This window comes from Nothobranchius furzeri, chromosome 15 (genome assembly GCF_043380555.1).
Source record: "Nothobranchius furzeri strain GRZ-AD chromosome 15, NfurGRZ-RIMD1, whole genome shotgun sequence".
In the NCBI taxonomy this organism is placed as follows: Eukaryota; Metazoa; Chordata; class Actinopteri; order Cyprinodontiformes; family Nothobranchiidae; genus Nothobranchius; species Nothobranchius furzeri.
The window spans coordinates 58,357,485-58,384,492 of NC_091755.1; the positions used below are offsets into that span (position 1 = coordinate 58,357,485).

Sequence of the window (27,008 nt, forward strand, 5' to 3'; positions counted from 1 at the left end):
TGGTAGGTCTCTGAGGAGCATTAGCTTCTTTCTCTGCTATCTGGTTCATTTTGGCTAAAACCATCTCAGCAATGAGCTGCCGGTCTTCAGCCTGGTGCTCCCCTACCAGCGGCATGGAGGAACCCACCACCTGCACCACATGGCAGAAGGTTAAGGCAGAGAGAAAATATATCTCATTTATGTAAAACTTTACCTAAAAACTTTTAAAATTAAAATTGAAACATATTTTGCATCAAACAAAATGCAAACAACAGGCAGAAGCAATCAATTCTTAAATTGGAATATTCAATAGCAGAGGACGTACTTTGGTTCACAAACATGTTATTGCATCTGTTTCCAGAGTTTTGACAAGCTAAAATCAAAAATATTATTATTTTTTATTACAATCATTACTGGTTAAATTTCTGTCGAGAGTATTTGTACAGTGACAGAAATCAGAGGACTGGTTAATCTTGCCGGGAACTTGAAATTACAAAATTACCTGATCCAGCTAACAAGTATGATTCCTTCCAGTTTCTAATTTCAGCAAAACAATGAATGCTTTTCCTATTCGTTCAGTCGGCAGTAACATTATGCATAAGGGTAATGAAGAATCTGTACTATTGAATCTCTGCATCAAGGTTGAGCATTTGTAGAGAAAATGAAACAGGTCCGAGAACAGTTCCCTGAGGTACCACATATGTAGATGACACACACACACACACACACACACACACACACACACACACACACACACACACACACACACACACACACACACACACACACACACACAGAGGAAACACTGCATGCACATATGCATGGCATTTTACAGTTTTAGTCCATTGCTTGAACACACTTTGCAAAACTTGGCTCATGGTGCCAAAACTCCACACTCAAGGAAGTACGGAAGAACACTGGGAAATAAACCATTCACATCTATGCCAGATGCAAACTCTGCCATCAAAACTGAACAATCCTTTGTCAAAACCTCACTTTGATGACTAAATGATGCCCAGTTCCACATGTCAATACACTCTCATATCTGCGGCAACACACTAGTCTACTTTAAATAAAACACTGCAGTCTTTCACTTGTACTGTATTTATTCAGTTACAATTCCAGATGTTTTTCATAATTCCAAAAATAAAATACTGAAATCAACATTACTGCAATTACATTACAGTAGTGAAATTCATATGACAGGAAATTCAGTTACTGTAAAGCAAAAATAAAACAAACTGAACTTCACACAAAAGAAGTTACATGTATGGATCCTGCCGTCTGTCGGGGTCGGGCCACAGGACCTCGTCCACATTGCAAGCAATATCTCCTCTGGCTAAACATCGGGGGAAAAATCCCCTTGTGTGTCTAATCTATCCCTGAATTGACCCGATTTCGATATCTCCGCAGGCCTGTTCCATTGCTTGTGAAAGTGGCATTCGGGCGTGGGGTTGGCGGTCATATACGCGCCATCTCCATGCTGAAAAGAACTCCTCCATAGGATTCAAAAATGGGGAGTAAGGGGGCAAGTACACCACTTCAAATCCTTCATGATGAGTAAACCAGTCTTGGACCAGAGCAGCCTGGTGGAAACTAACATTATCCCACACAACAACAAACCTGGGCTGCTCTGGTCTATTCTGTATGACGATGTCATGTAGACCATCAAGAAATGTGAGTATTTCCTGTGAATTGTAGGGCCCCAATTTGGCATGATGGTGCAGTAGCCCTTGAAGGCTAATGGCAGCACACAATGTAATATTTCCTTCACGTTGCCCAGGGACGAGCACAATTGCCCTTCGACCAATAAGATTACGCCCCCGTCGTCCGTTTTTTGTCAGATTGAATCCAGCCTCATCAATGTAAATACACTCATGAGGCTGAGCAGCTCCATCCATGGCGAGCATTATCTGCAAGAAAAAGTACATATTACTGTACTGTACAGTACTGTATGAATGGCATTACTCAAAGTACACAACTACACTGATACAGAAATGAACCACCTCATCACACAGGGGCCGGTTTAGCTTTCTGAATATACAGTGTCAATGTGGTCCTGATCCAATGGTACAGACTCAGCTATTTGACTGCTCCTCTTTTGTATTATAAATGTAGAGGACTGAAACACTTACCTGTACGTATTCACGTCGAAGTTCCTTCACTCTGGCATTGTTCCTTTGAAATGGAACCCTGTACAGTTGTTTCATTGTAATATGGTGCTTTGTCAAGATGCGTCTAATGGTGGTAATGCATACTGTATTTATGTTGCCAAAACTCTGTCTATCTGCAATTATGTGACTCTGTAGCTGGTGGAGACGGATCGCATTATTTGCCCTGACCATGTCCACTAATGCAAGTTCTTGTTGTTCAGTAAATAGGTGTTGACGTCCACCGCCAGTAGGTCTTCTGATCATTCTGTAGAAAACAATGCATCCAGTATTTGGAATCGTTTTGTTCTATTTTTCAGTACTATACAAACTGTATTTTACTGTATTTACTGTACTTGTATTACAGTACTGTAAAACATCTCAAGACATGATTATATGTGTCACAACACAAGGAGCCACCCTTCAGTACAGTACTGGTGTAACAGTACATGTACGTTACATATACATGTAAGATGAGACAGTACTGTAGATACTCAAGCTACATTACTGTAGTAGAGGAATTGAAGACATACCTGTTTTCCTGTCTGAATGTCCTTATGATGCATGCGACCGTGAAACAGCTAAGATTGGGGTGGACTCTCTGTCCAGCTTCCCTCATGGTCAGACCATGGTTTATGACATGGTCCACCACAGTTGCCCTAATGTCATTAGAAATTATGGTCCTTGCACGGCCTCTTCGTCCACGTCCTCCTCTTGCTCTGCCTCTAGCCCCCCCCCCCCCCCCCCCATGCTGGCAAGTTCTCAAAAATTGATTAGCTAAGGCCTTTTTGTAGCTGACTGATTGGTGTTCAGTTTTGTTAGTAATTGTTTTCAGGTGTGTGTCTAATTGTTTTCAATGACAGACTGTGTTTTGTATTTTGAATAGCTGTGTTTTCCCAATGGTACTGCGAGATTTACTTTTTGAACAAAGTGTCTTATGTATGAAATAGTGTGTTGTGAGCAGGAGCAAGTGTGTTGTAGAAAGGAGCTAGTGTTTTGCAGAATTGCAACCAAAGTGCAAAGCAACACTTTTGTCTAAGGTATGGTTACACTTTGTTTAAGGCAGAGCCACAACAACTTCAAGTTGGGTTCCTTTGGTTTTAGCATCTGTCAGTCGTGTTTAAGCAAATGGCTAAAACTGTAAAGTTTCAGAATTTTGTCTGATTCTGACTGACAGCCTGACATGGAATGTGCTATAATACAATTTAAGGTAATAACAGTTTAATATTTATAACATTCATCTAATTAATATTGTTAGTGTTTAACTTTGCATTTAACAATCCTCATTCATTTAGCTTTTCTTAGTTTATTGAGGTTTTTTTAGTTAAATTCTGTGATTGTTTGTTAAGAGGGACTAAAGGTGCTCTATACCAAACTGTTGATGAAACCTGACCCATGCAGTAGTTGTTCAGCTGGCAAAGTTTTGGGTAATCCCTTCTTAATCCTGTTTACCTCTTACCTCTGTGATGTTATCTCTACCATCTTTCCCGTGAATAGCTTTGACGGCACAAATGTCAAGACCCCCAAATATTTCTGAGCAGGTGTCGACCCACAGCTTGTACCTTAACCAAACAAACACAAACAAGGAGATAAACCATGCGTCAGAATCAACAGCAACTACTTGTCACTACTTTAGCAGAACAAAATACTGGAGAATAAGTTAAAATTAACATGAAACTAGTTTTCATACTGAGGAACTCTTAGTCTAGACTTACCTATCAGTCATGGCCACCTGTTCAAGCATAGCAGAGCCTGTGTTGCTCTTCCAGTTACCAGAAATAGATGTTCTCCTGATGCAAAAGAAAAGAACAACAATGTTCAGGTTGGGTTCTTGTCTGGTTATGAATCTGAGCTGTAAACGTATAACTCTACATACATGTAGGCTTTGTAGTCAGCATCTATCTTCTGGATTCTTATATCATACTTGGCATCAATAAGAGGCTCTGTGGTGGTGTAGGTCTGGGTGAGAGCCACAACACTGGCTATGTCCTGGAACTTATTGTGATTGTCCACTTTCACCTGCACACAAACACACAAAAAACAGTCAAACACAAAATAATAGGTATTTATCTTGTTTTTGCTGCCTAAATAGATTGTTTGTATCTTTCTGGTGGGTTTCTGTGGAAAGATTAGAAACAATGAATGCCTTACTTGTTGTGCATAGCTGTTTGAATGACCTCAGTTGGGAGATCAGTTTGGAGATCAGTTCTTTGTTAAATTGTCTATATAATGTCAAGGTACCTCACAATATTATTATGTTATGTGAAAACGTCTTTTTCTACTAGCTCATGAGAGGTGATGCAAATTTCTCTGTGAATATTAAGGTTCACCTGAAGAATATGTACTATACAAGCAGAGGCATGATGTCTGAATATCAGAAAATAATACTCCAAATCCTGCTGTGTTATGCTTCCCTCCTCTCTGGCTAACTTCTAGTTCCTGAAGCAGGAGCACCAGAGCCTCCCCCGCACCCCCCGCCCCAGATAGACTCACAAGTAATTTCTTTAAACTGAGAGACCACTGAAATGTGCTGCAAAAAATGAGCAAACTTGGTCTTTAAAGGTCAACTTCACTGACAAAAAGTTTGTAATTGTTTTTTCTGGTCACTGACTTTTTCATGCAGGCTGAACATGAAAATAGTCTCCTACACCTATCTCCTGCATTAGCTTCTGATAGAAAATAGACGGTGAAACTCTAGGATTAGAAAATCCTGACAGATCTACGTCACACTGTTACTAGACTCACCCATCTTGACTCACGACAGGGAAGGCTGTTATTGGTTTAGCATCCAGGAAAAAACAGAGAATGCTTCAGTTAGTAGAAGCTAACATTAGCATTAGCAACTCCACCACACGGCAGAACTCCTTCAGGCTTGTGTTTTTATGGAGGTAAAACATCAGCGTTGCACAGCAAACTGACTTAGGGGTAAAGTCGTGTTGCTGTTAGCCAATCTGAGGTGAGATGCCTGAATGTCAGGAAATAAGACTCCACATCCTGTTCTGCCACTTTCTCCTCCAGCAAAATTCTCTGTCCTGAATTAGGCACACCAGAGCTTTTTCACCCAGAGAACAACTTACAAGACATTCATTCCTACTAGAGACCACTGCAAATGTATTAAAAATATGAGTAAAGTTGACCTTCAACAATGATAAACATCTACTTTGTGTGTGGCTCCACTCTGACTAGCCGTTAGCTTGTCAATCAGATCATGATCTGATCTGAGGTTATGCAAAGAGTTATTCAAGCATCAAAATTCACAACCTTTCTTCTAAAACCTAGTTCAAAACTTCAGAACTGTTGCAAATGTTACTTGTTGGCATTTGCCCATAAAAACGAAAGCGTTCTTTTATCAAACTAAAACAAAAATCACAACTTTACCTTTCCCATGCCAGAGTGTGCGTGTCCGATCTTTACAACAACGGGAAATGACGGCATGCTCACCTAAACAACAAGGATATTATTTTAATGATTTGGTTTTCCAGGATTATGTAATAAAAACACATTCTTCTTTGACAAAAATAAACAAGTAAAACAACATGACAGGTGGTGGGATTCTCACCATCTCCTTGTAATTTGGGTAAAAGGTCTGTTCAATGAGAGGGAACTTCTCAGCACCCAGTTTCCTGTGTGTGTTGATAAGCTGGGCAAACTGCATGAATATAGTTAACAGTTTCAATCAGTTGTAGGAAACCAAGTTTACAAGGATACAGGTTAATCTAACAAACAATGCCACTCTCAGATGTGCAGAATAAAAAAAAAAGACATTGTTGAGTACTCACTGCCCACGGCTTGTCACAAAGATTATAAATGGACTCGAGGGAGTTGATGCTTGGAACGCCACCGTACTGCAAACCGATGATCAGATTGCGAAAATCTTCATTCTGGGTCATGCTGAAGGCGTGTTGGCGAATGAGGACAAAGTCTGGCTTAAAGCTTCTGGAGAATAGAAATACAATTGGCTATTGATCAGAACCGTCGAGACAAATGAACTGGGCCAAGACTGGTGCGTCTGTAGGTGTATGATTAAACAATGATGTGGAGATGTGGCTTGAGTTTGACAATGGCACAAACATAAATTGTGGAGCTTTAAAAGTCCAGGGATTGGACTGCTGAGGAACAAAATCATGTTTTTGTTTTTGGATGAATCCCATCTCTGGCTGTTTGGCCACTTGGGCATTCAATCCTGAGCCATATGAAAGGTAAAGTGCAGGATGCCAGTCAAGCACAACAAAAAGAGAAAGCTGCATCACGAAACCTCCAACTGACCTTTTCAGGTCATTGCAAAAAGTTGAATAAAAAATCATGAAGTCAAAAAACACAAGAGACAATCACAGATGACAGAGACCCTCAAGATCACTAAACACTTAATGGAAAGATGTGATGAGCTGTGAAATGCTTTTAAATATGTCAGTAACCATGGAAACATTGCAAGAGACATATAAGCAACGAAGCAGCAAATGTTCAGCCTGAAAACATTCTTTGTGTGTGTGTGTGTGTGTGTGTGTGTGTGTGTGTGTGTGTGTGTGTGTGTGTCTCACTTGATGACCCTGGTCCCGTTTCTGAGAACCTGCATGTTCACGCTGCAGGCTCCGCTGGCATGAGACACAACGTTAATCTCACCAAATTCAGCCTACATTCACACAGACAGAGGAGTAAACTCTCTTTGTTTTTCCATAATGCTTGTAATGGATCAAACAGGCTCTGGAAACCTACCTGTTCCACCTTGATGTCATATTCCCCATGTACCTTCTTTCCTTTGAATAACTTTGCCCTAGGTAAGAAAAAAAAACGTGAATTTTCAATGAAGCAGCAGAAAAAAAAGATAACAGAATGAGATATTTTTCTAAGAAAATATTTCTAATTAAGTGTCATGTGCAAATGTAAATCCATCAGTTAATAATTCCTGTGATAAGCAGGAATATGGATCACTCTTAACCCTCCCACTGTCCTAAAGAGTGTGACCCCGCGAGGAAAGTTGACCACTGAGCAGGGTTGATGGTTTATCCCTTGGGTCCATGTAGCAGGGGTGAGGATTCAATTCAAGTTTATTTATAAAGCGCCAAATCACGGCAAGAGTCGTCTCAAGGCACTTCACATAATAAACATTCCAATTCAGGTCAGTTCATTAAGCCAATCAGAAATAATGTTTCCTATATAAGGAACCCAGCAAATTGCATCGTCACTGACACTGAGTGAGCACCACCACACCCCTGCCATGTGGACCTCAAGGGATAAACTATCAATCCTGCTCAATGGTCAACATTCCTCGCGGGGTCACACCCATAAAGACAGTGGGAGGGTTAAATAAATGCCACTTTGCAGAGTGAAAATTTCAGCATCCTTTTGTTCTCCTTAGTGCTGAACACTCAGCATCTCTGACTCTTCCCTTCAAGCTGGCACTAAGCATGGCTCTAAAACATTATGCAACATAATTAAGGGCTGAATTTGTAAAAGAAAGCTGCATGGAGCAAACACTGACTTCACACCATCCATCACGTGGTGATTCTGAGATTCAGAAAAATGCACCTGAAAATCACTGCACCTGTCCACGTTTGTGATCAAGCATTTAGAAAAGCAGACCACACCTGCAGCTCACGGCTGCTGGTCAGTGATTTAAATTTTCAGGGTGTGCGTTACTATGACAACAGTGCCTATGAAGTTGGGCTCTGTCCACTTGCTTATATGTATTCTGAAAACCTTTTGAAGGACAGCATGGAAGGATGGTTAAACAGGAAAACTACAGTTTAGCATATCCAATATACCGATGTTTTCTGATTCACACAGTCAGGCAAAAAAGTATTTGGTCAGACAACAATTGTGCAAGTTGTGCTATTGAAAAGATGAGAGAGGCCTGTAATTTTCATCATAGGTATAACTCACCCATGAGACAAAATGAGAAAAAAATCCAGAAAATCACGTTGTCTGCTTTTTAAAGAATTCAATTGCAAATTATACTGGAAAATCAGTATTTGGTCTCCTAAAAACAAGCAATCTTTCTGGCTCTCACAAACCTGACAGACTTCTTTTGTAAGAGTCTCCTCTGCCCTCCACTCATTACCTGTATTAATGGCGCCAGTTAGAACTAGTCAGTATATAAAAGGCAGCTGTCAGCATATAGTCGCACTCCAAACTCCACTATGGCCAAGACCAAAGAGCAGTCAAAGGACACCAGAGTCAACATTTTAGACCTACACCAGGCTGAGAGGCCTGAATCTGCAGTAAGTAAGCAGCTTTGCTGTGAAGAAATCAACTGTGGGAGCAAAAGACCACTGATGACCTCTCACCATCAGGGGCTCCACGCAAGATCTCACCCCTCGGGGTTCAAAATGATCACAAGAATGGTGAGCAAAAATCCCAGAACTACACGGGGGGACCTAGTAAATGGTAAATGGCCTGTATTTGACATCGCGCCTTCTAGAGTCCTGGAACCCCCCAAGGCACAACACAATCAGTCATTCACCCATTCACACACACATTCACACACTGGTGAGGATGAGCTACAATGTAGCCACAGCTGCCCTGGGGCGCACTGACAAAGGCGAGGCTGCCGAGCACTGGCGCCACCGGCCCCTCCGACCACCACCAGCAGGCAACGTGGGTTAAGTGTCTTGCCCAAGGACACAACGTGGGTGACAGACTGAGCGGGGCTCAAACCTGCAACCTTCCGATTGCGAGGCGAGCACTTAACTCCTGTGCCTCCGTCGCCCCAGTGAAGTGACCTGCAGAGAGCTGGAACCAAAGCTAAAGGTTACCATCAGTAACACACTACGCCACTGGGGACTCAAATCCTGCAGTGCCAGATGTGTCTTCCTGCTTAACCCCGGACAAGTGGAGGCCTGTATGAAGTTTGTTAGAGAGCATCTGGATGATCCAGAAGAGGATTGGGAGAATGTGATATGGTCAGATGAAACTAGAATAGAACTTTTTGGTAAAAACTCTACTCATGTTTGGACGAGGATGAATGCTGAGTTGCATTCAAAGAACACCATACCTACTGTAAAGCATGGGGGTGGAAATATCATGCTTAGGGGCTGTTTTTCTGCAAAGGGACCAGGACAACTGATCTGTGTAAGCAAAAGAATGAATGGGACCATGTATGGTCAGAATTTGAGTGAAAACCTCAACAAGAGAATTGCAGATGAAGCATGGCCGGGCCTTTCAGCATAATAATGATCCCAAACACAACACACCACTTGCCCTGCTTCCAACATGCCTCCATCTAAAAGGCTAGGTTATCCAGAGTTATCTCTGTAGTTATGCTGCTATAGGCTTAGACTGCTGGAGGATGTACTGACCACTTTCCCCAATCCACTACTTTCTTCTACCACTTCTCTCCAATTGCACCATCTCCTGCTATTTCAGCTGTTAACTTTATTTTCTCTCCAAGTGTTTTTCTCAGAAGAAGCTTCAGTGGTGTTCTGCTGAGCTGTGGTGGCCTCATGGAGGCTCCAATATCATACAGCCAGCTGCTGATAGGGGCGTTTAGGTTTGCACATGGGAACGCCCCCTTCTTCTTATTCGCTCCTGAAATGTTACTTCATCTTCAATGTTTCAAATCGGAGGGGAAGGGGCCATCGGCTGGCACGCTGCTGCTAACCACTTAGCATTCTCTCTTCCTTGTCATGGAATGTGCTACTTCACCTGCTGAATTAATTATATATTTACTAAGATAAAGACAATAAAGTTTATCTCTTACTAAATAGAATATTTACTAAGAAATCACAATGTAGCCATAGAAATACTACATAGTAAATGTGATCGAACGGATTGAACGGATCTCAAAAAGAAGAACACGGAGCTCAGTCAGATACTGGAAAGTGTTCAGACTTTAGAAACTAAGTCAGACCAGAAGATGTGCGAGGAGCTGGCGAACCTTATACAGCAACTCCACAAAAAACATCTGTCTGTGAAGATCTAACCAACAATTTGAACAAGGAGAAACAGCTTAGAGTTAGCTATGAGGCCAAGCTGGAATAAAACGGGGTAATCTGTGAGAATTCAAATATTAAACAGCAGATCAGAGTTTTGAGTCAGAGTGGTCATAGGATCCCTGATCTCTGAAAATGCTGCTCACAAGAAAATGGAGAGCTTTAGCAGCTCCAAGATAAAACTGCTGTGTGTAAAAACACAGAAACAAGTTTCACCAACGGACAGAAGCTCGGACTCCAGCTCTGTTCTCGCTATTATTGCTAATGAAAAGGAATGTATGAAATGTGCTATATAAATAAAGCCGCCTTCGCTTCATGACATCACAAAGTTTTCTACACATTATTTGTTTGTTTTGAAAGTATTAGTCTGACCTCATTCAGAGATGTAATAAGATGTTTTTGTTAGTCTTCTCGTGATTTGTTTTGAACATCTACAGGGACTCATACATTTATGGGAGGAAGGCGAAGACCTTTGCTTATGGGTGCTTTCGAGGGCAAGACAACGTGAATCCTGAAACGAGACGAGCATCCAGGCTGGTAATCTGGTGTGTCTTCGTGAGCAGAAGAGGGATTTGACACAGAAAGGATCTTTCCTGAAGTGTTGTTGAGGTTTATTTTCATGCGCTCTGTTTTGCATAATATTAAATTCTATAAAAGTTCATTATTCATCATTGATGTTATCACACTCAATGTAATGCAAATGATGAGATTCAGCTTTTATTTCTTTGTATTTATTGCCTTCATGCGAACAACAACAACTACAATAATTTTAACTATTTCATAACTATAATTTATTTAATTCATTTCACAAATATTACAGACCTAAAATACAATACAGTGGTTATTAAAATCACTGTTCCCCATCTGAGCCTAACGAATATATTTGAATAAAGATAAACAACACAATCCCCATGATGTTCTATAAAGACCAGTCATTTATAGTTTGGTCTAATCAGGACTTTTCCTAAGCAGGTGGCTGGATTGGCTGAGCCTTCTGGTCCATTTCACCCTGAAGAAGTACTTCTAGATTAAATTCTGTGGGGCTTCCAGATCTCATCCCTCTGCTTTGACTTATTTTAGGCCATGAAGAGAATGCTGCCTGTCAGACAGCGAGTTACAGCGCACAAATAAAGCCTCAGACTCAAGTTGTGCATCAGCACCGAGCAAAGCAGCTTCTTGCCAGAATCTTTATGAAAATAAAGACTCGTTTTTATCTCTCTGAGACTTGCCAGCAGCATTACATCTCAGTGTAGTCCCAGTCCCAGAACACAAAGGATGCCTTCTTTCTTGCAGTTCACTGAGCTTATACAGGTGAAGCTAAACTAATCAGAAAATGGTGCCAGAATTAATTTATTTCAGTAATTCAACTTAAAAGGTGAAACTAATATATGGAACAGACTCATTACATGCAATGGCAGATATTTCAAGCCTTTGTTATTATTGTGGTGGCTATGACTTACAGCTTAAATCCCACATTCGTAGACTGAACGTGCCACACTCTAATCAGTGTTAACCTTTAACCCTCAGATTTGCAACGTTAAAACCTACCTACCTGGTTACTCCACGTACGTATTTCATGAACATTTTTTAACTCATAAGTACCCCTGAAGGACTTTGAACTTCTCTCAACACGTGTCTGGTCCCACTCACAGAGCAGGCCACACCCTGGATCTGGTCTTTTCCTACGGACTTCTTGTTGATAAACTGCAGATAAATGATGTTGTGTTCAGTGACCATAAATCAATTTCTTTTCATATTAACTTAAATTCTGAATCTCTTTTACCAGACTCTGCCAAGCAACGACGTATTAGCAACAGTTCTACCATTTTAAATTTCTCCTCCCTCTTTGACTTTGTACCTCCTTCCTCTGATGACGTAGAGCTCCTTACCAACTCATTTAATGATCACTGCCTCAACATTCTAGATCAGGTCTTCCCTTACAAAACCAGCCGCAGTTCCAGTGCCTCCAGTTCTCCCTGGCTGAACAACCAGATTCTTGATATAGAAAAGCGGAACGACGGTGGAAGAGGACAGGTCTGGTTGTTCATCGCGAATATTTTAAAGAACTTCTCGAGTCATACAACGAAGCTGTAGAAAATGCCAGGTCTTCTTTCTTCAGCAAAAAATACGAATAATCCTAAGGTTTTGTTTGATACCATCTCCAGCATCGTTACTCCTCCGCAGCAGCAGGCTCAGCTATCTTCAGCTGATGACTGTAACACCTTTCTCCACTTTTTTGCCAACAAGGTGCTGAATCTGAGATCCAGCATTCCACCAGCTACCCCCCCCCCCCCCCCCAAGGAGGGGAGGCCCCCCAGTGCTCAGAGTCTTTCACCTCCTTCTCCCCAATTACACGAAATGACTTAGCCTCAATAATCAGTCAGATGAAGCTCTCATCATGCTCATCAGATATCTAAACTCCCTCTGTTTTAGTCGGGTCCCTTGCCTCCATCAGTCCATCTCTGTTGACTATAATCAACAGCTCACTGAGCCAAGGCTGTGTTCCATCTTACTTTAAAAATGCAGTAGAGACTCCTCTCTTAAAGAAACCCAACCTTGACGCCAGCTCCACCAGTAACTTTAGGCCCATTTCTAAACTACCTTTCATCAGTAAAGTACTTGAGAAGGTTGTTGAAACCCAACTCAGATCCTGGTTTTCTAAGTCAAAGATCTCTGACCCCTTCCAGTCTGGCTTTCTGAAGCAGCACTCAACTGAGACTGCTCTAGTAAGGGTGCATAATGACCTCCTGATGGCTGCTGATGCTGGGAAATGCTTTGTCATGGTCCTGCTTGACCTCAGTGCAGCTTTTGACACTGTAGACCACAACGTTCTACCAAACAGGTTAAATGCCCTGGCTGGGATTTCAGGTTCTGCTCTAGACTGGCTCTCTTCCTATCTCACTAACAGAACATTCACAGTGAAGTCAGAAACCTTCTCTTCAGACACTGCCTCTCTAACATGCGGGGTTCCACAAGGTTCAGTTCTAGGGCCTCTACTATTCGCATTTTATATTCTTCCTCTAGCTGGCATCATTCAATCTTTCCCAGACATCTCCTACCACATCTATGCTGACGATATACAGATGTCGTTCATGCCTCACCAGTTGGACAGGCTGGCCACCCTTGTACTCTGCCTGACCCAGATCAGTAACTGGCTGTCCAGCAACTTTCTTGTTCTCAACGCCAACAAGACAGAGACCCTGATCTCTGCACCCCTGGAACTTCAACCAAAAATCGAGCAGGAAATTGCCTCCTTTTGCCCATCAGCCAAGGCCAACATTAGAAACCTGGGAGTTATTTTTGATCTGGTTTTAAGTTTAGACTCGCATGTCAAAACCATCTCCCGCTCTTGTTTCTTTCAACTGAGAAACATTTCAAAAGTCCGTAAACTGGTTTCTACTGCAGATCTGGAAAAGATCATCCATGCCTTTGTGTCATCATGCTTAGACTACTGTAACGCTCTTTTTACTGGTCTCAGCAGAACCTCCCTCTCACGCCTTCAAGCCATCCAAAATGCAGCCGCCAGACTCCTAACCAAATCCAGCAGACGAGCTCACATCACTCCAGTTTTACAGTCCCTCCACTGGCTCCCGGTAGAATATAGAATACAGTTTAATGTTTTAGTGCTGACCTAAAGAGCTCTTAACAACCAGGCTCCAAGCTATTTATCTGAGCTTTTATCCCCACACACCACTTCACGGAACCTCCGATCCACATCTGAAAACCTCCTGGCTGTTCCTTGAACCAGTCTGAAAACCAAAGGGGACAGGGCCTTTCAGTCTATTGCCCCCAGACTTTGGAACAGTCTGCCTTCAAATCTCCGTCTCTTGAAATCTGTAGAGGTCTTCAAAAAACATCTTAAAACGCACCTTTTCATCCAGGCGTTCCCTCCCTAAATATTCTAAAAGATGGCTTTGTTCTTGTTCACACCTTTACTTTGTTTTTACTCCTGATTTTGGTTACTATTGTTGTCACTGTTATTGTTTTTATGATGTTTTTATTGGTTTGAGGTATTTGCCCTGATTTTACTCATGTTGTACAGCGCTTTGTGATTTATATCTGTGAAAGGCGCTATATAAATAAACTTTACTTACTACTTACTTACTTACTTAGTCGTTCATCCTTTTATCAAAACTTATTTTAAGCCTGAGGGGGTTAAATAGTCTCTCAGTCTAAGCTGAATTATTGAAATAAATTGATTTCTGCATCACACTCTAATTTCTAGAGTTTCACCTGTGATGCTTTTCACCTCACAGTGTTTTGTTTTTAACCTAAAAGTGGTATTCTGATTATGTTTTTTGGTGGCAGGGTTAAGGGAATTGCTTTTTTTTAAAAACAAGCCAAAGGGCCACCCCTCCGCCCTCCCCCATACCGAGCTGTTATAAAATATAGATGCAGCACTTAGAAAGAGGAAGCCCTCTGAATGAATTACTTTCCAGGTGATTGAGCAGTAGATACGCATGGAGCAAGGCATCAGAGGTCATGTCACCAAACACTTCAGCTGTATTACATCTTCAGGAGAAGCAACAACGTCAAGTCTAGCAAAATATCAAAATGATGCCACTTTTCTTTGGCAAAACCTGAGGAGAACTTTTATATCAGACATTAATCATTGTGAGTAGAGCTGGTTTGATTGAAGTACAGTTCCATCTATTATTTATTTTAATGCACCTCTGCAATGCAATTATCTGAAAACTGAAGATTTTAGACTGAACATATTGCGAATGTAAACTATGCTCTGTATAATTGTCATGTTCTTGGCTAGAGAAGTTTTACCTGACTCTCTCGTGTAGAAGGCGCCTGATTGGGTGTGCGAGGTTGAGAGGGACTGAACACTACCACTCTGGAGTTGTCCCCACTGAGAGGCGCTGAGTAGGAGTGAGCATATTAGTTGCCCCCCAACTTGGTGCCTGTACGCTGGAGTTTACCCAGTGAATGAGAGGGTAGCCACCCTCCGCCTACATGTGAGGAAATGGGTCCTGACTGTGCCTTGTGCTTGTGCACCAAACTGCAGCTCAGACTTCCTTAGGAGGAGGCACTGGAGACCGCTCTTTCTGGTGACTCCCTCGTTCTGCTGGGGGACTTTAACGCTCATGTGGGCCATGACAGTGAGACCTGGAGTGCTATGGTGGGGAAGAACGCCCCTCCTTATCTGAATTTGAACAATGTTATATTATTGGACTTCTGTGCTAGTCATGGATTGTCCATAATGAACACCATGTTCAGACATAAAGGTGTCCGTATGTGCTCTTGGCATCAGTATACCTTAGGCCACAGCTCGATGTTCGACTTTGTCTCTCATCTGATCTGCACATTTGTTGGACACTCAGGTGAAGAGGGGGCAGATTTGTCAACTGACCACTACCTGGTGGTGAGTTGGCTTCGATGGTGGGGGAGGATGCCAGTCTGACCTGGTAGGCCCAAACGTATTGTGACGGTCCGCTGGGAACGCCTGGCAGAGTCTCCTGTCAGAAGACGTTTCAATTCCCACTGACAGAACTTGCAAAATGTTCCGGGGGAGGCAGAAGACATTGAGTCTAAGGGGGTCCTGTTCCATGCTTCCATTGTCGAGGCGGCCGGCCGGAGCTGCGGCCTCAGGGTCATTGATTCCTGTCGTGGTGGCAATCCCCGAACCCGCTGGTGGACACCAGCAGGCCAAGTGGAATCTGGCCCGGGGTGTCACAGAGGCAAAGACCAGTGTGCTACCAACACTGTTTACAGTGGGGATGGGGTGCTGCTGACCTCTACTCAGGACGTTGTGGATTGGTGGGCGGAGTACTTTGAACACCTCCTCAATCCCACCGGTACGTCTTCTAGTGACGGAGCAGAGTCTGGGGAGTCTGAGTTTGCACAACCATTCTATGTGTGTTTTGTGGATTTGGAGAAAGCGTTTGACCGTGTCTTTGGGGGACCCTGTGGGGGGTACTTCGAGGGGTACTTCGGGAGTATGGGTTACCAGGCCCTCTGATATGGACTGTTAAGTACCTATATGTCCAGTGCCAGACCTTTGTCCGTATCGCCGGCAGTAAGTTGATCTTGTTTACGGTGAGAGTTGGACTCCACCGAGGCTGTCCTTTGTCACAAATTCTGTTCATAACTTTTATGGACAGGATTTCTAGGCATAGCTAAGGTGTTAGGATCCGTTTGGTGGCCTAAGGATTAAGTCTCTGCTTTTTACAGATGATGTGGTCCTGTTGGCTCAAATCAGAACGTGATCTCTGGCTCTCTCTGGAGTGGTTCACAGCCGAGTGCGAAGCAGCTGGGATGAGAATCAGCTCCTCTAAATCCAAGACCATAGTTTTAGGTCAGAAAAGGGTAGAATGCCTTCTCCGGGTCAGGGATGAGGTCATTCTCACCCAATCTCCCTTAAAGATAGGGTGAGAAACTCAGCCATTCGAGGCTTGGAGTAGACCTGCTGCTCCTCCACATCGAGAGGAGCTAGTTGAGGTGGTTACGGCATCTAGTTAGGATGACTCCTGGACGCCTCCCAGGTGAGGTTTACTGGGCACGTCCAACCGGGAGAAGGCCTAAAGGAAGACCCAGAACATGCTGGAAGGACTATGTCTTATGGCTGACCAAGGAACGCCTTAGGATTCACCGGAGGAGCTGGCCCAAGTGGCTGGGACGAGGGAAGTCTGGTCCTTCCTGCTAAGGCTTCTGCCCCCGCAACCCAACCCTGGATAGGCGGCTGAAAATGGAAGGATGGATGGATGGATGGATGGAGGGGTTGGTAAAAACTATTTAAATAGCAGACATGCTAATCCTTTCATGTTTTTAAACAATAACCTTTAAAAACATCCTGTTTACAGTTTAAATGAAAAGTAATTTCATCAGCACACAGTGCAGAGGAGAAGAATGTAACTTGTATAAATGAACACTGATGTAAGGCTCATACAGTGTTTTCTCTGCAAAGAAAGCAGACAGAGAGGTTTGTTTAATCTCCCTTCGAGCACGATCCCTCAGGACAGGGGCTGCCATTGTACTGGCTTAGAGAGACTGAGGTTGAGCTAGTTAATGACACCTTCGTCCTCTCTCCCAGAAGGCAGGAGAACACCTGGGTAATCATCATCATAAATTTGTGTTTTCTTTCATTTGTGATGCATGTCATGATCTCCAGCATCAGTGTACGCTAGTGGGGGAAAAGTAGTACCCCATTGACTGAATTGAAGTGCTGCAGCTCTCAGGCTGACACCATGGGATTAAGGTGTTTTCTGTCCAGGCCTGCTAGAGGTACCAAACCACTCCTGAAACCAGGTTATTGTTTAAGAGACAAAACTGCTACAGAAGCCATTAAATCAAAGAAAGACAAGCAAAGATCTCAGTGTTTCTCTCATTTTTAAGATCTTTCCTAGAATCAGCTGATCACACTTCATTCAGCTCTGGACAGTCATGGCGACTGGCATAACACACTATAAAAACACATTTGCATGGTGGTTGACAGAGTTTCAGTTATGTTAGCTACTAGGTACACAACCTCAGGAAACCACTAAAAAGGATGGAGAAAAGAAATAAAAATTACAACAACCAACCCTTTAGGATGAAATATTTGCCTTACCACTCCTGCTGCGGTTCATCAATCACAAGGAGAATCTTAAACTTCTTGGGTGTCGTGACTTGGGTCTGCTCCACAAGCCCCGCTGAGGCAGCTGTCTGCTTAACAACGTTTGTAATGGAGCTGAAGAAGCCAGATCCAGCTGACTGTGACGGCTGAGGCTTCCTCTCAGGGGCAGGGGAAGGGGAAGTGGCCGGAGGTGTCGGCCCAGCTGTAGGGGATTTGGCAGAGGTGGTGGTGGTGGAAGCAGTTGGAGGAGGTTGAGTCGGATCAGGCCTCTGAAGGTCTGTCATGTAGCCATTGGGCAGGTTGGAGATAAAGGTGCTGTCTGAGAGACGCCGGCGTAGATAATTCATGGCTTGAGAAGGATGAGCAAGCACTGGGCGTGGGAAACGATCCTGCAGAGGACTCCCAGTTTGGAGTGTGGGGCTGATAAAGGCTGGGGTCTCCGTGTAAATTCCCAACGTCTGTATTCCCTCCCAGCTTCACGGAGCACCCTCAGAGCTCTCCCTCTTTGACAGTGACGCTGCATCCTCCAGCAGCCAATCCCCATCCTGTATGCTTTCCTCAAGCATAGCACATGATGCTCTGCATTGCATCTCTACCCTCCCTCCATCCTCTCCTCCCTCTCCTAGTGCCATGCTTGACTTCCCTACCCCTCCCCCATTTTCTGCTACCTCCAAGGCAATGTCTTTTTTTTTAACCACAGCACACAGAATAGAGGGGTTTCCAGTGGGAGAGCAAAACAGTAGTACTCAGCTACAGCACCTGCTACCTGGATCCACAGTCTCATGTCTGTCCACAACATCGTTAATACAGACACAAAACCTAAAATGGCTGTTTGGACTAGTGGGCAGCGTTGAAATGGAGAAACGTCAGCAGCATCGGCCCCTCGAGACCCAAACTCATGCAGAAAGCAAGCTCAAAATACCAGTTTGTTTACATTTTTATGTGAAACACATCTGAACACCGATCACAAGAATAAGACCTTTAAAACAGTGTTTATAAGTAAAATCACTGCCAATAGTATCACAGATTTAAAAAAATGCTGCGAAACCAATAGATAAATCAATAACTTGTGGTTTACTCCGAGGTCACAGCAAATACAAGCTACACACATTTCTGGTGGACATACACACGTGCAGTAAAATAGCAAAACAGTTCCAACAGTTCAGGCTTTAGGAGCTAAATACATTTTGAAACACATAGGAATTGACGGTGTTTATGCATTGATGTTAAATCAAAAGATGTCAGACTGCGTGGATTCCACAGAACATAGCACAGTTTGAGGTACAATGCTGCAGAGGAGCTATCTGAGTGGAAGATTTGTGACTGTCCATAAAACTAGACACGTGGGTATTTTCATTTGTTGTATCTGCATAAAGAAACATTTTCATATTTAATTTGTAAAATTGCATCTTGGCCTAAAGGGAAGTTGCATGTTCTGAGTATTTTTAGGGTTAGGAGGACCCCAGCTGGATATTTGAATGCAATGCATGACCACATCAATGCGAGACTAAAGCTGAGCTTCGAGTTCTCACATTTTTCTGGATCTGACCTGTAGCTCGCCGGATTGATGCAGTGACACGGGGGTCACCAGCATGTTTTAAGTTTCCCATTAAGGGAGACTCGGTGGAACATACTTTACTTTATTTATAAGAAAAACCCTTTCACGACATCGTCAGATGCCCAAGATTGATCACAAAGTCAGAAACAAAATATAGCATCTATCAATGTAGTCATTTTTAAAAGTTCAGAAGTTACTAAAAAGGAAAGTCAAATGCTAACATTAAAAACAGTAAAACAATAACTGGTTGGATAATAATGCCAAGCTACCTAAGTAGTAGAAAGCTAAAGAATTATACAGCATGATTTTCAAGAGTGTTTTATAGTGTTATGCCACTAAATAGACAGAAAGACTTAGGCCAACATGTATGAATGTTTCCTACATTAATTAATTAATTTATTTATTTATTTATATACACCAACACTGTCAGGAATCTCGGTGTGACCTTTGACCCAGCCCTCACCCTGGATTCTCATGTCAGTTATCTTGTTTGCTCTTCCTTCTTCCATCTCAGGAACATTGCTAAGGTGAGTCCCATTCTGTCCCGCTCTGAACCTGAGACTGTTCTCCACACCTTCATGGACCACAATAGATCACAGAAAGTCTTTGGTCAACCTTTAACTGTCATGTTCTGTGTCCCTGTGGTCCCCAGCCCCTTTCAGGTTTCCCCATGGCTCCCCTAGTCATTTCATATTTTCTTACCCATCTCACTTATTACGTCTCCCTGTTATTAGATTCTCCTCTCTTCTGGTTCTTGTCTCTTTAGTGTCCTCAGTTTAATATCTAGCTTTTCTTGTCTCTAGTTTCAGACTTATTAGTTGTTATCTTTAATTGTGGTATGTTATAGTATTTAGATTAGTTTTGGATTTGTTTTTAATTTCCTTAAATAAATACCTTTTTTTTTATTTTCCACACCTCATCTCTCCGGGTCGTTCTGGGTTCCTGCACCTTGGGTCCAAACTCCTTTATTGTGACAGAATGGACCAACCTACAAGGACCCAGCAGAACTCTCAGTGACACCAACACCAAGGCACCTGGACTGGTACTTTGGCGACCCAGACACCTGCAGGAGCTATTAATCAAGACTGTACTCACTTCTGTGGTTATTGTAAAATCATGACGTTGTTTTTACAGCCACCTGTTACAGTGTAGGAAAAATTACATTTCAGATAATCTGAAATGTTCATTCTGGATAGTAGGTATGCTATTGTGGATATCTGGAATGTTAATTTCAACTATAACAATAGAGTGGTAGATATCTGGATTTCATATCTAGTCCTTTTAATAATTGTTGAAATGGCCACCTTAATTTTATAATTTGAGATATCTGAATCAATCCTACTACTGCAGTTGTTATTTTGGATATCCTTAATTACAATAGATATCCTTAATTACAATTTCTACTAGTAACGAATAACTGTTGATGTCTTCATTTGCAATTTAGACTCGTAGGAAAACAATTAGTACTAGGATAAATTATATTATTGCTATGCAAAATAGGAATTAGAGGTCCGATTTTTGATTAAATGCTTAAACGGCTTGCCAAAACACACATAACTGGAAAATGTGACGTAATTTGTCCTAGGAAGAATTACATTTCTGAAATATGAAATGGTAATTATGGGCTGTGGGAATGTACTCATGGACATCTGGAACATGGACATCTGGAATTTTAATTTCTACTACGAACAATACAGTTATAGAGATGTGGAATACATATCCAGTCTGCTTAATAAATGTTAAATTGGCCATTTTCATTTATAAGAATTTTGAGGTATCTCAAAATTAGTGCCGTTGTTATTATGGATATAATTTCCACTAGTGACGACATAGCTGTTCATGTCTTCGTTTGCAATTTTGACCATTACGAACACAATTAGTGCTAGGATGAATTATATTTCTGCTTTACAAATAGGAATTAATGAGAGGTCAGTGAGAGGTCCAATTGTTGATTAAATTACAAACTGGCTTGCCAAACTAACATGCCGAGCGCCCCGCCCCCTTTGCGTTCAGCTGCAGTCAGGTGTACTTGAACAGACTAGCTCCATTAGCTATGTGTTGATGGTGTGAGAATATATTTCCTGAATAAGTAAGTACAGCTGAGTGCTTAAGTTACGCCTTTTTGAAGTTTATTCTGTTGGATAAAACACCGTATGCTATCGGGTGTACCGATTCGTACCATCCTTATGGATTTGTCTTAACCTCAGAGCTAAAGTTAGCTCTACTTTGTTCGCAGATGCAATGACGTTAACACCAACATCATTATATGTGTGTATATAAATGCTTTCTGGGTTTAAATCGTATGATTTAACTGTATTTCACAGCTACTGTGACTCTTGGGTAGTGATAACATAGAAAGTAAGCGTCTAAAGGTTACATGCTAATGTTGTAGCAGGCAGCTAAGAGTTAGCAGGGCTGCCAAATGAACACAAACGCGTGTCGTATCAGCCGTTAAATCAGGGTCTGGACATTTATTACCTTATCATTGTTGTTCAGAAACTACCAGCGACTTGTGTTTTAACTGAAATAGAAGATTTTGTTCTTGTTCCGTAACTTATTTTGCTTGTCTTCGTCAGATTTGTGGTGGTTTGGTGACGTAGCCTGCTAGCGTCAATGTTGGCACGTAACTTGTACGTGTAAATGCTTTGCGCTAGAATGGACCTGTTGAACTCCCAGTTCCTGGACAAGATGAACAATAACATCGGAAGACTGCACTACGATGGTCAGTTTCTCATCCTGTGTTGTATCCATCTCACTAAAGCATTTCCAACACCAGTTTCTCCTGTTTTGTTTTGCGTCACTCCCGTTAGTTCATGGCAGCCATAAACCTGTCTGGTAAACAACAATAACTCCGTTTTTGTGATCAGTAAGAGTTTGTGAAACAACAAAGATAGATTTTAATACACAGTCAAGACAAATTTTAAAGAAACAAAACTTGATATCAGTATTAAAATGACAGCATATATCTGGTTTTTAGAATTTGTACTCTTAATACACATATTTCATATTTACTTCTTTTGAGATTTATATATTAAACAAATACACAGTTCTGTCTTCAGACTCTCAAATTGTTGTTGTATCAATAGGTTTGATCACATTTAACGAAGAATAGATTGAACACACAAAATCATCGGCTCTTTTTTTTAGGTTGTTTGAAGCATTTGATCCTCAAATGGCTCAAAATTTCCCTCAGAGAATAATCTCCTCTTGGAATATTTAACAAGACTTTGAGAACACTATATACAATCTGGATTTAATTAATGATGATTTTTTTTCCCTCTGACAGATTAAAAAGTTTATATTTATGATCTTTTATCATGTATTTTTCTTGTGTGCATCTAACAAATTGTTTGCTTTATAGAATATTTTAACAAAACATGTCAGGTAACATGCAAAACACTAAAACTTGCAATAAACGATTTAAGGGATGCAATTTAAATAAGATTGTTTGACGTTTTAACGATCAAAGCTTAGACTCATAGACAAATCATTCCAAAATGCTCTTAAACTTTATGCAAATGTTAAGCCAATGTCGGCTAAATTCTTGTGCTAGCAATAAAACTTCTCTACAGGTATATATTTTTCAAAATAAACTGATTATTTTGTTTTCTACAGATGAGTCCAGGATCCCATCCCTATCAACTGCTGTGCCCACCTTAACCGGACCTCCTCCACTCTTCTCAAACAAACGAAAGTATGGAGAAGAACAAACGGAAGACAGAATCAATTGTGATGATGACCATGTGACTAAAATGAGCAGAATGTTTGCTTCACACATGTAAGATTGTTTTAACAAGTTTAAACTAACAACTTGTTAGACAGGTTTTCTTTTGGAGGCAAAACACTGACTATAGATCTACGGCTCTAACAAAACTACCTTGGTGATGTGGAACCTCCCACATTTAGATGGAGATTATTGTGTGTGGTGTATGTTTAACTGTCACTTTGTTTTATAAGGGCTAGTCCATCTGCTGGAGATAACCACAACGAGCACTGGAGCATCGGCCACGGCCCTGTGGAGCATATTCTTTCTTTTTCTAATGGTATCCATGGGAACCACCCATTTGCATCCATTTCTGGCTATGACGTGGACCTGCCTCTTGCTCGGACCAAAAGCAACAATGACTATGAAGTTGGCAAAATATCGGGGTCTGTCATGAGTGGCGCCGCAGACCGGCAGCAGGTATGTCCACCTGTTGAGAAAGGAAAACACCACAGTGCTACTTAAATGATCTTATAGTAGTGTCAAATAGGGCTGGACGATGTAGAAAAAGAGCATATTGATAAAATATTATTCACATTGATCGATATCAATAATGATTAAAAAACTGACTTAAATTCTATATTTTATTTAAACATCTTTATTTTCCTAGGACTGAACAATTTCAGGAAAAGATTGAGTTGAGTTGAGTTTGTTTTTTTAGCAGAAATGAAGATTTCAGTTCAACTCATGATTTTCTTCAAGTCAAGGTTCAGCTGCAGCACATTATTCACAATATACATGACAGGAAATGACTTCATACCTTCCTGCTTTCACTCGATTGATTGATTGATTCTGTATCACACCACACGTCTTATCGATATATATCGAATGATTGTCCAACTCTAGTCTCAAATGAATCTTTATCAGATAATTTTAGGAAACTCTTATTTGTTTATTTTTCAGAATCGTCCCTCGGTCATTACATGTGCCCCTGCAAGCAGCCGCAACTGTAATCTGTCACAGTGCCACATGAACGGCTGCACTCCCACCCTGCCAGCAAATCAGAGAAACACCAATGGTAACCATTCCAAACCCTAACCCAGCCTCTTCTACAGCAGTCAACATGGAAATGTATAAGCACTGACACTGATGGCGTTGTAGCACATGTTAAGAGATGAAGTGCATCAGGAAGGAAAGGAAGTTCTGGAAGCTGAAGTCAGGGTTCGTACGGGTGCTTAAAATCCTTGAAAATGCTTGAATTTTAATAACATATTTTCAAGGTATGGAAAGCGCTTGATTCATGTATGAAGTCCTTGGAAAAGTTTGAAAAACAAACTGCACAGTTTTGTATATAAGATCAACTGATAAACTGAATTTGTTATTTTTGTTAACAACAAAAATTAGAGATAATTTAGCCTTTAATAAACACGGTTGCTGCTGCTCTGGGAGGGTCTGCTTCTGTCTGTAACACCGGTTCATAGGCAATTTCTCTTTGATCTTTAGTGTATCTTTGTCAGCTGTTTGTGTGTTTTTGTCCACGTTGCTGCAGTGAACCGAGAGAGCAGGGTGTTTGGTTTTTGGGTGACAGACTAGAACTAAAACCAGACAGGTTAAAACTAAGCCATCGTCATTATGTTTGAAAATCTCTAGGATGAATTTATAAGGCGATGCTGGTTGCTTTAAAAGGTTATAGCCAATCTTTTTCACTAATTCCAATAATTTAAAATAACATGATCAGACCCAATTTCCGATCCTGTGATCGGCTAGGATCATCCCTATGGTGAGGTGAGGTGAAACCGTCCCCTTGAGTTCTTTTGTATTGTTTCGTCTTCACTGTATGGTGCATGAAAAGTTTGAACATTTACCTTGAAAATGCTTAAAAAGTGCTTAAATTTGTCAGTATGGAAAGTATAAGAACCCCGTGATGTGTTCCAAGCAGGAAAACTTGGGCAAAGATCCGAGTAATTTCAACAGCAGTTTGTCGCATGATTGGAAAAACAACCTGTAGCAGTACAAGTAATCTAAGCTACTCAGGGGGGAAAGAGTGCTACAATAGAGGGAAGTAGGGATGGACAATAGGCTATATCGGCATTAATATCGGTATCGGCAGATGTTAGTCATTTTTTAACATATCGGGCCGATATTAACAATCGATATTTTTTCCATCTTGTCTCCATTTGTTTGCCTGTTTCAGGGGGTGGGGTGTGTGTTTATTCATTGTGAACAGTGAATGAAATCATCTCAGAACCGTAAATGCGTGTGGTGTGTTTACATAACGCAAAATCAGCTTTAATAATTTTCATTATACACAAAATCTGCTGATTTTAGATGCATTAATGCCAGCATATCTGTATCGGCAGGTATTGGTTGTCGGCCATAACGGGATCTTAATATCGGATATCGGTATTGGCCCAAAAAATTCATATCTGTGCATTTCTAGAGGGAGGTGCACAAAGAGAGAGCAGAAGATTTGTTCTCTGACGATAGACGAAGATAGATGGACGCGTCTGCTCATCAGGCACGGACACATGAATAGTCTGGGAGTGTTGTTAGTCAACGGTCCTCGGTGACCATGGTGACCGAGTCATGACACAAGTATTTGCAAGAGGATTCAAGTAGATGGGGACCGCTCTGTTCTGGACTTCTATTCCGAGTCGCCTGAAAACCCATTTATTTAGTTTGGCATTTCCTGAACATCCTTGAAGTTGGCTTACTTTTATGTAGTTTTGATTCTTTGCTTTTAATTCTGTTGTTTCATGTTCAACGTTTTAATTTCTTTTATCATGATTGTATTTTGTTCTTCAGCGCCTTGGCCTCCCGTAATGGGTGAGGAATGCGTTATATAAATAAAGCCTTGATTGGTTGACTTTGTTGGCTAACATCAGGGACTTGAGTTTGATGCTGGCAGCTAGGGGTAGCCAGTAGAGGTCCGTGACGTGTTCTTCTAGGCCGATTACAGACCAGATGCACCGCTGACTTCTGGACCATCTTAAGAGCTTCAACAGCAAAGGCTGGGAGATCAGTTAGAGGGTAGTAGTCAGTTGTTGGATTAGAAAGTGGCACAAATGAGCAGTGGAGTCAACTTGATTTTATGGTCAGCTGGTCATCGATCATGATGCCCAAATTTACTTTTGATGGAGCAAGAGACAAGATAAACATGTACTTTAGTAATTAGCTTTAAAATGTAGCCCTACACTGATCACATCACACAGTTTTGGCTTTGATTTTATTTTTCCCAAGTAAACATGTTAAATTCACAAAGTATATTTAAATTTGACATCTTAACAGGCAGAAATCACTTAGTTCTGCTGATCGTTCTGTTGTTTTTGTGAAATGTTGAGCAGCAACTAGAAAGATTTAAAAAACTTTTCTTTGACTCTCACTGTGAACTTCCAGAACTGCTCTGATTGGTCACCCTCAACCTGCTCTGCTGCTTGTGTCTTTTCAGCTAACGCAGTGTGTGACCCTGTAATCGAGGAGCACTTCCGTCGCAGCCTCGGGAAGAACTACCGAGAGGCAGAAGTCATGTCCAATTCCGTGTCCATTACTGGTTCTGTGGACGACCACTTTGCCAAGGCACTGGGGGACACCTGGCGTCAGATCCAAGCCAGGGGTGGGGGTCCTCAAACTCCAGAGGCTGACCTGTGAGCCAGAGGAGAGCAATAATAATCAGTTTGTAAGCATGTGCATACGAGAGTGGAACCAGCTTCCCTTAGCCAAGAACAGTGCAACACACGGTGCTCACACAGGCGGTCCACTCCTGGAGATTTAAGGACCTCAGGACAAAGTTTGCAACATAAAGCTGCAAATCTCTGTTATAAAGGAAAATTGACATGTATCATGTGGTAGTTGAGAGGAAAATGTACAATCATAGGTTTGTAGGAGATTCACTAAGTAGTCTGCTGTCAGAGTGAGCATTTCTCTTTCTGCTGCCTTAAGAGCCAAAGACATTTGCTGCCTTGGTCCTTCTACGTGTACATCCATACATTTACTCTAAAAACACTGCATTTTAATCAATAGTACTTGAAATAGACAGCCAGGTCTCATTTGCACTGGCAGGTTCCTGAACACCGAGTTGACCCATTTCTGGTGGGAGTTCTGAGTTTATGATGGAGCGGTTCCCCTGCTT

At 41.7% G+C, this 27,008-nt stretch overlaps 3 protein-coding genes across 4 annotated transcripts in view; 1 reads left to right on the forward strand and 2 right to left on the reverse strand.

The window, feature by feature from the left end:
- syn2a (synapsin IIa) overlaps positions 1-18,110 on the reverse strand; it is an 18,867-nt gene extending 757 nt beyond the window's left edge. The window contains exons 1-10 of the mRNA XM_015968151.3: positions 17,613-18,110; positions 6,843-6,900; positions 6,668-6,759; positions 5,909-6,065; positions 5,689-5,778; positions 5,508-5,570; positions 4,006-4,148; positions 3,845-3,919; positions 3,589-3,691; positions 1-130 (exon numbers count right to left, since the gene is read on the reverse strand). The exon at positions 1-130 is cut by the window's left edge and continues 17 nt beyond it. Coding sequence (XP_015823637.1) covers positions 1-130; positions 3,589-3,691; positions 3,845-3,919; positions 4,006-4,148; positions 5,508-5,570; positions 5,689-5,778; positions 5,909-6,065; positions 6,668-6,759; positions 6,843-6,900; positions 17,613-17,965 — 1,264 coding nt within the window. The 5' untranslated portion in view covers positions 17,966-18,110. The remainder of the gene's footprint in view (positions 131-3,588; positions 3,692-3,844; positions 3,920-4,005; positions 4,149-5,507; positions 5,571-5,688; positions 5,779-5,908; positions 6,066-6,667; positions 6,760-6,842; positions 6,901-17,612) is intronic.
- LOC129164777 (uncharacterized) lies at positions 1,204-2,526 on the reverse strand. Its single transcript, XM_054746006.2, has 2 exons — positions 2,115-2,526; positions 1,204-1,892 (listed from the first exon to the last, which is right to left on the reverse strand). The coding sequence occupies exons 1-2, from the start codon at positions 2,394-2,396 to the stop codon at positions 1,356-1,358; spliced, it is 819 nt and encodes a 272-aa protein (XP_054601981.2). The 5' UTR covers positions 2,397-2,526; the 3' UTR covers positions 1,204-1,355.
- A 3,043-nt stretch (positions 18,111-21,153) lies between the features above and the next one.
- On the forward strand, positions 21,154-26,751 carry vgll4a (vestigial-like family member 4a). Of its 2 annotated transcripts, none has more exons than XM_015968149.3 (6): positions 21,154-21,265; positions 21,753-21,898; positions 22,792-22,954; positions 23,134-23,359; positions 23,843-23,957; positions 26,328-26,751. In XM_015968149.3, exons 2-6 carry the CDS (start codon positions 21,817-21,819, stop codon positions 26,525-26,527), a joined length of 786 nt encoding a protein of 261 aa, XP_015823635.3. In that variant the 5' UTR covers positions 21,154-21,265; positions 21,753-21,816; the 3' UTR covers positions 26,528-26,751. The 2 variants fall into 2 exon arrangements, with proteins under 2 accessions (XP_015823635.3, XP_015823636.3); XM_015968150.3 differs by having other exon boundaries at positions 22,792-22,870.
- The last annotated feature ends 257 nt before the right edge of the window (positions 26,752-27,008 follow it).

What these genes read in the sequence shown, in the direction of transcription:
- vgll4a (XM_015968149.3), top strand. Translation starts at nt 21,817, where the DNA reads ATGCTTTGCGCTAGAATGGACCTGTTGAACTCCCAGTTCCTGGACAAG. An exon ending in AGAATGTTTGCTTCACACAT is followed by an intron (nt 22,955 to 23,133) that starts GTAAGATTGTTT and finishes TTGTTTTATAAG; the next exon opens with GGCTAGTCCATCTGCTGGAG. An exon ending in GCGCCGCAGACCGGCAGCAG is followed by an intron (nt 23,360 to 23,842) that starts GTATGTCCACCT and finishes TTTATTTTTCAG; the next exon opens with AATCGTCCCTCGGTCATTAC.
- LOC129164777 (XM_054746006.2), bottom strand. Translation starts at nt 2,396, where the DNA reads ATGATCAGAAGACCTACTGGCGGTGGACGTCAACACCTATTTACTGAA. An exon ending in TTCGACGTGAATACGTACAG is followed by an intron (nt 1,893 to 2,114) that starts GTAAGTGTTTCA and finishes TTTTTCTTGCAG; the next exon opens with ATAATGCTCGCCATGGATGG.